Source organism: Salvelinus alpinus, chromosome 15 (genome assembly GCF_045679555.1).
Source record: "Salvelinus alpinus chromosome 15, SLU_Salpinus.1, whole genome shotgun sequence".
Taxonomy (NCBI): domain Eukaryota; kingdom Metazoa; phylum Chordata; class Actinopteri; order Salmoniformes; family Salmonidae; genus Salvelinus; species Salvelinus alpinus.
This window is the reverse complement of record NC_092100.1, coordinates 36,005,351-36,016,477: the sequence shown is the minus strand read 5'-3', so window position 1 is coordinate 36,016,477 and position 11,127 is coordinate 36,005,351. Positions and strand designations below refer to the sequence as shown.

At 45.1% G+C, this 11,127-nt stretch overlaps 1 protein-coding gene across 1 annotated transcript; it reads left to right on the top strand.

Annotated features, from left to right (window-relative positions):
* The first annotated feature begins 3,842 nt into the window (after positions 1–3,842).
* LOC139539981 (deoxyribodipyrimidine photo-lyase) lies at positions 3,843–10,847 on the top strand. Its single transcript, XM_071343443.1, has 10 exons — positions 3,843–4,336; positions 4,678–5,419; positions 5,514–5,825; positions 5,918–6,090; positions 6,169–6,253; positions 6,350–6,582; positions 6,680–6,874; positions 9,338–9,563; positions 9,805–9,980; positions 10,164–10,847. The coding sequence occupies exons 1-10, from the start codon at positions 4,112–4,114 to the stop codon at positions 10,515–10,517; spliced, it is 2,721 nt and encodes a 906-aa protein (XP_071199544.1). The 5' UTR covers positions 3,843–4,111; the 3' UTR covers positions 10,518–10,847.
* Positions 10,848–11,127: the final 280 nt, after the last annotated feature.

Here is an 11,127-nt window from a genome sequence, read left to right as displayed (position 1 = left end):
GCCGGGGCTAACAAGCTAGCAGTTAGTAGGCCGGGGCTAACAAGCTAGCAGTTAACAGACCGGGGCTAGCAAGCTAGCAGACCGAGGCTAGCAAGCTAGCAGTTAGCAGACCGGGGCTAGCAAGTTAGCAGAAGGGCCTTCCAAAATTCTATACCAAAATTACAAATTTTTCTGATTGAATTTAATTATCTTATTAAAACATTAACCCTAGTGAATAACAACAAGAATAACATCTTCATGAATCATTATAATAAGATCTTTTTAGAGTGAATATAATTGCACTTAAATTGTTTATTTTTTGTATTTATTTTTATTGATATTTTTTGTATGTTTGAGTATTGTTAATGTGTTTGATTTGCTAGACATGTTTGATGTAGCAATGTAAGTTGATTTTTGTATTATGAATTTAAAAAAGTAATATAAAAAATAAATAAAAAAGACTTATTTTCCACCATAATTTGCAAATAAATTCATTAAAAATCCTACAATGTGATTTTCTGGATTTTTTCTTCTCATTTTGTCTGTCATAGTTGAAGTGTACCTATGATAAAAATGAAAATTACAGGCCTCTCTCATCTTTTTAAGTGGGAGAACTTGCACAATTGGTGGCTGACTAAATACTTTTTTGCCCCACTGTATGTGCTTGTGCTCTCCTCCCTTCCTGTTAGTAATCCATATGGTAGACCTACCTAATGAAATAACTGTGTTGCATGTCTGATTTGAGAGAGAGAGAGAGAGAGAGAGAGAGAGAGAGAGAGAGAGAGAGAGAGAGAGAGAGAGAGAGAGAGAGAGAGAGAGAGAGAGAGAGAGAGAGAGAGAGAGAGAGAGAGAGAGAGAGAGAGAGAGAGAGAATGATTTATGAGTTGCATATATCTATTCCAGTGGCCTGTTTCTCCTCAATTGAGTTTTTAATCTCTTTCCATTCATTCTCCTGGAGATGTTATGGTTATATCGGAGTCTGCATGTGTGTGTGTTAAGGAGACAGAGCTGTGGCCACGTGCCTTGTATGCAGGACAAAGACTACAGAGTAACACTATTGTCTGCTCCTTTACTCTTTCTCTCTCTCCCTTCCCTGTCTGTTGCTCAAATCAAATCAAAGTTTATTGGTCACGTGCACAGATTTGCAGATGGTTCAGCAAAATGCTTGCGTTTCTAGTTCCAACCGTGCAGTAATAATACCTAGCAATACAAAACAACTAGTTCCAACCGTGCAGTAATAATACCTAGCAATACAAAACAACTAGTTCCAACCGTGCAGTAATAATACCTAGCAATACAAAACAATGCACACATATTCAAAAAAGTAAAAAGAAAGAAATTAAGAAATATCAGAAAGAGCAATGTCAGAGTAGGTGTGTCCAAAAGTTTGGACACACCTAGTCATGCAGTGTTTTTCTTTATTTTGACTATGTTCTACATTTTAGAATGCATTGGAGCCAATCAGTTGTGTTGTGACAAGGTAGGGGTGGTATACAGAAGATAGCCCTATTTGGTAAAAGACCAAGTCCATATTATGGCAAGAACAGCTAAAATAAGCAAAGAGAAACAACAGTCTATCATTACTTTAAGACATGAAGGTCAGTCTATGCGGAAAAGTGCAGTTGCAAAAAGCATTGAGTGCTATGATGAAACTGGCTCTCATGAGGATCGCCACAGGAAAGGAAGACTCAGAGTTACCTCTGTTGCAGAGGATAAGTTCATTAGAGTTACCAGCCTCAGAAATTGCAGCCCAAATAAATGCTTCACAGAGTTCAAGTAACAGACACATCTCAACATCAACTGTTCAGAGGAGACTGTGTGAGACTGTGTGAATCAGGCCTTCATGGTCGAATTGCTGCAAAGAAACCACTACTTAAGGACACCAATAAGAAGAAGAGACTTGCTTGGGCCAAGAAACATGAGCAATGGACATTAGACCGGTGGAAATCGGTTCTTTTGTCTGATGAGTGCAAATTTGATATTTTTGGTTCCATCCACTGTGTCTTTGTGAGATGCAGAGTATGTGAACGGATGATGTCCGCATGTGTGGTTCCCCCCGGGAAACATGGAGGTGGTGTGATGGTGCTTTGCTGGTGATTTATTTAGAATTCAAGGCACACTTAACCAGCATGGCTACCACAGCATTCTGCAGTGATACGCCATCCCACCTGGTGTGCCACATTTGTTTTTCAACAGGACAATGACCCTATTTGACCAGGAAGGAGTGTAATGGAGTGCTGCATCAGATGACCCGATCTCAACCCAATTGAGATGGTTTGGGATGAGTTGGACCGCAGAGTGAAGGGAAAGCAGACAACAAGTGGTCAGCATATGTGGGAACTCCTCCAAGACTGTTGGAAAAGCATTCCAGGTGAAGCTGGGTGAGAGAATGCCAAGAGTGTGCAAAGCTGTCATCAAGGCAAATATAAAATATATTTTGATTTGTTTAACACTTTTTTGGTTACTACATGATTCCTTATGTGTTATTTCATAGTTTTGATATCTTCACTATTATTCTACAATGTAGAAAATAGTAAAAATAAAGAAAAACCATTGAATGAGTAGGTGTGTCCAAACTTTTGACTGGTACTGTATATGAACACCTGCTCTTTCCATGACATAGACTGACCAGGTGAAAGCTATGATCCCTTATTGATGTCACTTGTTGATGTCAGTATAGCTGAAGGGGAGGAGACAGGTTAAAGAAGGATTTTTAAGCCTTGAGACAATCGACACATGGATTGTGTATGTGTGCCATTCAGAGGGTGAATGGGCAAGACAAAAGATCTTGTGCCTACGAAACGGGGTATGTGGTGGGTTCCAGGTTCACCGGTTTGTGTCATGAACTGCAATGCTGCTGAGTTCCTGTGTGTATCAAGAATGGTCCATCACCCAAAGGACACCCAGCCAACTTGACACAACTGTGGTAAGCATTGGAGTCTACATGGGCCAGCATCCCTGTGGAATGCTTTCAAAATGCTTTTTTTGGTGTGTATAGGCAGTATGGACAGTATATGAATAGAATAGGTGTGTACAGCAGTAGTTATATAGGATGAGCCATGACTAGAATACAGTATATCCATATAAAGTGAATAAAACAGTATGTAAACATGAATAAAGTGACCAGTGTTCAATGTCTCTATGTACATACCGGAAGGTGGCCGGCTAGTAACACTGACTAAGGTTCAGGGCAGGTTACTGGGAGGAGGCCAGCTAGTGCTGACGGTTTAACAGTCTGATGGCCTGGAGATAAAAGCTATTTATCAGTCATGGCTCGGGTGGCTGAGGTCCTTGATGATCTTCTTGGCCTTCCTGTGACACTGGGTGCTGTACATGTCCTGGAGGGCAGGCAGTGTGCCCTGATGATGCGTTGGGCTGACCACACCACCCTCTGGAGAGCCCTCATCTCTTCTCCTGTCACCTCTTTTTCTCTCTTTGATCTCTTAGGTATACATTCAAAACAGATCTTTATTGATAGCATGTGACGGCAGACAGATGTGTTTAGGCTTATGGCAGATTGGTCCATTCACTGATCTATCTGTTAGTGAGAGACAGAGAGAAGCCAGCTAATCTCCCTGTTCTCTATTGATCACACACTTAGAGACTACATACTTTGTCTAAACACTATTGATCTCTCTCTCTCTCGTATAGCATGAGGATCAAGAGAATAAATGAACGGTATAAAAGACACTTGGTGGGAGAGGGATGATGATTTTATTTGTCTTTAGTGTGGAGAGGGAAGCTGTGTGTTTCTCAGGAGCACCATGAGCGTAGGAAGTGAGACTAATGACTGTAATATTGTAGACGTGTGCCCTCTATTGGTCACAATGTTACATTGCATCACATCCGAAGTAATTACAAAACAGCGTGGGATTGAGTTTGTGTAACTGGCTATCAGCTGTTGAGTAACTCATTCACGTTGCAGCATACTCGATTCTCTCTGTCCCACTATCACCACTAATCGAAAACTTCCCGAAAAATGCAAAAGAAATCAACAACCTTTAACATTGTCTTCTCATGGATGATTACGACCTAATCTGGATTTTTTGGCATTTTGAATTTTAAGAGAGACTGACAGTTTCAGTAGGGAACTCCTCTCCGTTTTATTGCTTTTCATCACCAGCAATAGACCATGCCTGTATCGGGTGGTGAGGACCCCATGTCCCAGGTTCGTCAGATGCTGAGAGAGTTGCTTGTGGGGAGAGAGAACGCCGAGGGCTTCTTCTGTCTGTGTGTGTCTGTACTGGGACACAACGATACACGGACACATTTCTTGCCGCTCATCCAGCTCCTAGCCACCGATCACAACAGCCTTCACACCACCCTCACCTCAATCTATTTGGAATACTTCTCCAAGGTACGACTGTTGGTTTGTTTGTTTGTGTGTGGGTGTGTATAGTCCAGTCATCTTCTAAAAGTATTATAGATACTCTGTCTCAACACAATGACATTTGTTAGTTTAATAGTTGTGTGTGTTTTGTTAGTGTTGTAGGCCTAACGTACCCTGCTGGAAAATCCAGTTTAGACCAGATCAGATTTTGTGCTGTTCACTGGCTTGAGCTGGTACAGCTGGATTTTCCAGCTGAGTTGTATTTGTCAAGAAGGTAAAGCAGAGACAGAGACTATTTCGAACCTCTAACATTGTAAAGCTGTATATATGACTAAAGCTGTATATATGACCATAATTGTCTGTTACAGGATGAGGATGATGAGTTGGCAGTGGCTCTGGCTCTGTCCCTATTAGAGGTCAAAGGGCAACAGCAGACCGATACCAAGCCCCTCTTCCCAGACCCTAAACTCCAGGGTCAAACAGACACCCAGGCTACGGCAACCTACAGACCCCAGAATAGCTCCATTCAGAGTCAGTCAGTTTCTCCTAATGGTAGCTCCAGCCAGCCTCCGCCAGCCCCTCTACCCAAGGGTGCGAGCTATGCCCAGCTAGCAGCAGTAGGAGGAAGGAGACAGACTCAGGCTCAACACCAAGACTCCACATCACCCAGAAGATCCTCTGGACATGGCAGCTCTCCTCAGACAGAGAGACAGAGAGGCCCAACCCAGACCCAGAAACAGACAGACATAAAGTGGTCTAATGTCACTCAGGATGTGTGTGCCTCTATTGCCACTTCTTTGACATCCAATCTCAACCAAGCCAAAGATGACATCACAGTGGTGGAGTGCGAAGTGGACCAATCTGAGAAGCCAAAGCGCTCAAAGAACCGACGTCAGCGGCGGAAGGGGTATGGCCAGCAGGTGGTAGGTATGCCTCGATGGCCCTCGGCTCCACCCCCTGTGCTGCTGTGGTTCCGCAGGGACCTGCGTCTCCATGACAACCCAGCTGTGATTGGCTCGTTGGCGGCTGGAGGGCCGGTCATCCCCGTCTTTATCTGGTGCCCAGAGGAGGAGGAGGGTCCCGGGGTAACCGTGGCTATGGGAGGCGCCTGTAAGTATAAACATATACATATTATGTCATTATTTCTTTACCTCAGCTTCTGTGTCTCCTGATCTGTGTCTAATCCTTCTCTGTCTCATCCCAGGTAAATTCTGGCTGCACCAGGCCCTGTCCTGTCTCAGCTCTGCTCTGGAACACATCGGCAGCCATCTTGTTTTCCTTCGGACGGATGAGGAGAGAGAGGGGATTGGTTCCTCGCTGCTTGCCCTGAGGAGTCTGGTGAGAGAGACGGGGGCGCAGACGGTGCTGGCTAGCGCCCTCTATGAGCCGTGGCTGAGAGAGCGGGACCAGGTAGTGGTGTCAGCGCTGCAGAAAGACAGGGTGGAGGTTAACATGGTCCACTCCTACTGTCTCAGAGACCCTTATACTGTTACTACTGAGGGGGTGGGACTCAGAGGTATGGTAATACTACTGTTACAACCACTACTACTGTTATTAACATTTAATATGACACAGCAGTAACTCTCTCACACACTTTCCCTCCCTCAGGTATTGGTTCTGTATCCCACTTCATGAGTTGCTGTCAGATGAACCCTGGCCCAGGGTTAGGGGTTCCCCTGGACCCCCCCATATCGCTCCCCTCACCCTCTGTCTGGCCCAGAGGCTGCCCTCTGGAGGGGCTAGGACTGGCACGCATGCCCTGCAGGAAGGATGGAACCACGGTCAGTAACCCCTTGGACTGAAGCACATGGGGGTCTGGGTTATTGTTGGTTGTATGTTAATGTGAGTGTCTGTTCCAGATTGACTGGGCGGCTAACATCAGGAGTTCCTGGGACTTCAGTGAGGAGGGGGCCCAGTCACGTCTAGAGGCCTTTCTAAATGATGGTGAGACACACACATTTCCCTTTCTCTACTTGTACTCGGAATTAAACCGCCCTACAGAATAGATATGTTATGTGTGTGTGTGTGTACGTATTCCAGGTGTGTACAGATATGAGAAGGAATCAGGGCGTGCGGATGCCCCCAACACCAGCTGTCTGTCTCCTTACCTGCACTTTGGCCAGCTGAGTGCTCGCTGGCTGCTGTGGGACACTAAGGGGGCGCGCTGCCGACCCCCCAAGTTCATACGAAAACTGGCCTGGAGGGACCTGGCCTACTGGCAGCTAACATTGTTCCCAGACCTGCCCTGGGAATCACTCAGACCACCATACAAGGCAAGGACAGGGTTAACACTAGCTCTAGCACTCTCTTCCTAGTTTGTATCCAATGAAAGCAGGATACTCACTCTCTTCTTGGTTTCTGTCCAATCAGGCCCTTCGGTGGAGCAATGAGAGGGGTCATCTGAAGGCGTGGCAGAAGGGCAGGACAGGTTATCCTCTAGTAGATGCTGCAATGAGACAGCTGTGGCTGACTGGATGGATGAACAACTATATGAGACACGTAGTAGCTTCTTTCCTCATAGCTTACCTCCATCTACCATGGCAGGAGGGATATCGCTGGTTCCAGGTGAGACTCACGCACACACGGTCGCACACACACACAGACATACACACCAGACTATAGAGCTTTGTCTGTTAAATGAAAATGTCTACTGCGACGAGTCGGCAGCTCTGGATGTTCAGCTTACTCCGGACCAGGCCCCTAGTCCCCGGGAATCGAAAGAGGAAGCGGCACCGAAAGGCAGGCGAGGCGGCATCCTGACAAATAAACGTCGGCCAGCAAATAGACTGCATTGCCCTCTGTTCTATTGGCGAACGTGCAGTCACTAGAGAACAAACTGGATGAGCTTCATTTGAGACCATCCTATCAACGGGAACTGAAAAACTGTAATATCCTATGTTTCTCAAAATCGTGGTTGAACGAGGACATGGATTATATACACTGAGTATACAAAACATTAAGAACACCTGCTCTTTCCATGACAGACTGACCAGGTGAAAGCTATTATCCCTTATTGATGTCACTTGTTAAATCCATCTTTTTTAATGCCGCGTTCAAAACAACTGGGAACTCGGAGCTGGGAAATCTCTGACTCCCGACTTCAGTGCGTTCAAGGCAACTGGAAAATCGGGAAAAAACTAGCTCCAACTGGGAAAATTAGTTTTGACCGGTCATCCAACTCGGAATCCCATGTGGGGAACTGGCCTCTTTCTAGAGCTCTGACTTTCTGACCTGAAGATCACTGACATCATGATTTGATCTAGTTTTTTCAAGTTCCCAGTTGTCTTGAAAGCACCATAATACTGCACAAATGATCGAAATGACCGGCTACTTTGACACTGACAAACTGAGAATCTGAGATGAATCAATGAAAACGACCTTGTCTTGAATCCATCAATAGCCTAGGCCTAGTTGTGTGGAGACACATATTGTAGGCTACAATATCAGGAAATTATAGTCCAAAAAAAGCTTTCCAGTTTCGCTGACTCACACCTATGCGTTCGTGCCTCTCTTGTTTTACTTTGGAAAACAATATTTGGAAGTTGATCAAATGTTTTGGTAGCCTAAAGCTGACATATTAGAGTATTCTCTTTTCAGCATTAGCCATTTGTTTTCCAACCTGTGTTTTCCCACGATTGTAGGCTATTTCAAATATTGAGAAAGGCCAGTTTTGTCTGCATGCTGTTTGTTCACTGACATATTTGCCGCTGTTCCCGACTGTAGGCTCTGCCTTGTATTGGGCTACATTCCACAGCTTGGCTATTTTGAAAATAAACCATTTATCATCTGTGGCAAAGTGTAGGCTTTCTCATAGTGTAGTAGGCTATTCTGAATTATTTCATTTCTTTCTGAACAGAGCAGTAACTCTACCTTTGGTAAATGTATTTACATTTCTCATGCGTGCCGCAGTTCCTCTAGAACCCTTCGCGCAGCTATAATTTTATAAGGGAAAAAAGTATGAAGTGCAATGCTAGAGAGATGAGAGTTTCAGGCTCATATCTATCAGAGCAGAGGGAGAGAGATCATAGAAAGTGAATCTCATTCTATTTCTGAGAGAGTGTACATCTCGCTGGTTGTTCTATGCATTGTCAAGACCGGATGGCAGACTTGGGTAAGACGAAAGGAGGAGGGGTGTGTCTCTGTTAACAGCTTATTTGCGATCTCTAATGTTACATCTCGAGTTGTTGCTCGCCTGAGTTAGAATACCTAATGACTTGAATACCTAATGACTAATGACTAATGACTTCCAGACTTGGTGCACTGGTACCGCTTGGTACGGTAACTGCAAGGCACCTGACCGCAAGGCACTACAGATGGTGGTGAGTACAGCCCAGTACATCACTCGGGCCAAGCTCCCTGCCATCCAGGACCTCTATACCAGGCGGTGTCGGAGGAAGGCCCAAAAAATGGTCAAAGACTCCAGCCACCCAAGTCATAGACTTTTTTCTCTGCAAGCGGTACCAGTGCACCAAGTCTGGAACCAATAGGACCCTGAACAGTTTATAACCCCAAGCCATAAGACTGCTAAAAAAGACTGCAAAATAGCTAATCAAATGGCTACCCGGACTACCTGCATTGACCCTTTTTTGCACAAACTCTATGCACACACAGTGGACTCACTCACCCATACTTACACTGACACCCCAACACACACACACACACTAAATGCCCACACATGGACACTGATGCCACACACTCACCACACACTGCTGCTGCTGCCTATTATCTATCCTGTTGCTTTGTCACTTTACCCCTACCTATATGGACATAGTGTCTACCGCAATAACCTCATACCCATGGACATCGACTTGGTTCTGGTGCTAACTGTATATAGCCATGTTATTTTTACTTGTTATTCACAGTGTCACTATTTCTATTATTTATTTTTTACTTTGTCTTTAACTCTGCATTGTTGGAAAATGACCATTTAAGCAAGCATTTCACAGTTAGTCTACACCTGTTGTTTACAAAAGCATGTGACAAATAACATTTGATTTGCTAATAACGTTGGACTGTGTGTGTGTGTAGGACACCCTTGTGGATGCTGACGTAGCCATAGATGCCATGATGTGGCAGAATGGAGGCATGTGTGGTCTGGACCACTGGAACTTTGTCATGCACCCTGTTGACGCAGCCATGACCTGTGACCCTTACGGAAGCTATGTCAGGAAGTGGTGCCCTGAGCTGGCGGTGCTGCCTGATGACCTCATACACAAACCCTGGAAGTGCCCAGCCTCCATGCTGCGCCGTGCCGGTGAGAGACAATAACACCAGCCTTATCCTCCTAATCTTAACTTAAACTTCCAGTTACCCTAACCTTATTGTAATAACTTTACCATAGCCTTACCCTTATCTTACTATAGAGTTACCATAACCTTACCATACTATAGCTTTACCACTAACACAACTCTCATGTGTTTCCCTGTATAGACTTGTTGGTGTTTAACTCCCCTTATCCATCTACACTTTAGCTAAACCTCAGCCTCTCCCTCTAGGTGTAGTCCTAGGCCAGTCCTACCCAGAGTGTGTGGTGACAGATCTGGAGGAGAGGAGGAGCCAGTCTTTGCAGGACGTGGCATTGGTGAGGAGGCGTTTTGGGGAATACGTGGACCCCTGCTCGGGGTGCGACCTGGTCCCCCTGCCCCCCCGCCTGGTCTCGGAGGCCATGGGTGTACGTCAACTCACTGCTTCTATCGTATTATGTCTCATGAGTGGTCCTCAGTACTGTATTTCCTGTTTGATTTCTTTCTTTGGCCACATGGCTTTTGTATGCCTTGAGACAATTTTTTATATACAAATGTCACACTGTGAACTAAATTGAGTGAGTGACAGCTTCTCTCCCTTTCTCTGTCAGGGAGGTATGGTCAACACAGGTGGGCAGTTCCTCCTGCCTGTCATCACCCGTATGGAGTTCAAGCACCAATCAGACGATCCAGACGCGGACGCTGCCTCTAACCCCTATAACGCCGTTCTGAAGGGCTACGTGAGCCGCAGGCGGAATGAGACCATCGCCTTCCTGAACCAGACAGACTTCACAGCCAGCGTGATAAACGAGGGAGCAGAGAGGAGGGAAAGACAAGAGCGAGACCAGAGGAGGATGGAGGGACTACCACGCCCTCTTGCAGCTCAAGGAAGGGGAAAGAGGACCCCCGCTGCCAAGGACAGGTTCTCCACAGTGCCTGGGGGAGTGGCTACTTCTCACAGATGACCATAAGGGCAGGGGCTAAAGGTTCGATAGAGCCACTGTGGTGCCCAATGGCCTTTCCTCAATTGGTTTGCTTAACTTCTGCGTCCTTCCTCACCTACTTTTGAAAATGGTCAAAGGTAAATCAAGGAGACGCGGGGAAGAGGGAACTTGAACAAAATTGTGCTTGTATCAATTGTCTCTCCTTCACTCGCATGTCATCCAGCAAATTATGTTTACAGTGGATCACAAAAAATAAATGTGTAAAGTGATCAAAATGAATTAAGTTAGTTGTGCAAGACATTTTCTCAATAAACATGCTTTTCTGCTCCGACAAAACAAAAGCTGATTCAACTGGGGTGTGGCAGATTTAAAAACTCCAGTAGGATACATAACTATCCTCAATAAAAAAAATATATTTCACCTTTATTTAACCAGGTAGGCCAGTTGAGAACAAGTTCTCATTTACAACTGCGACCTGGCCAAGATAAAGCAAAGCAGTGCGACAAACAACACAGAGTTACACATGGAATAAACAAACATGTAGTCAGTAATACAATAGTAAGTCTATATACAGTGTGTGCAAATGAGGTAGGATAAGGGAGGTAAGGCAATAAATAGGCCATAGTGGTGA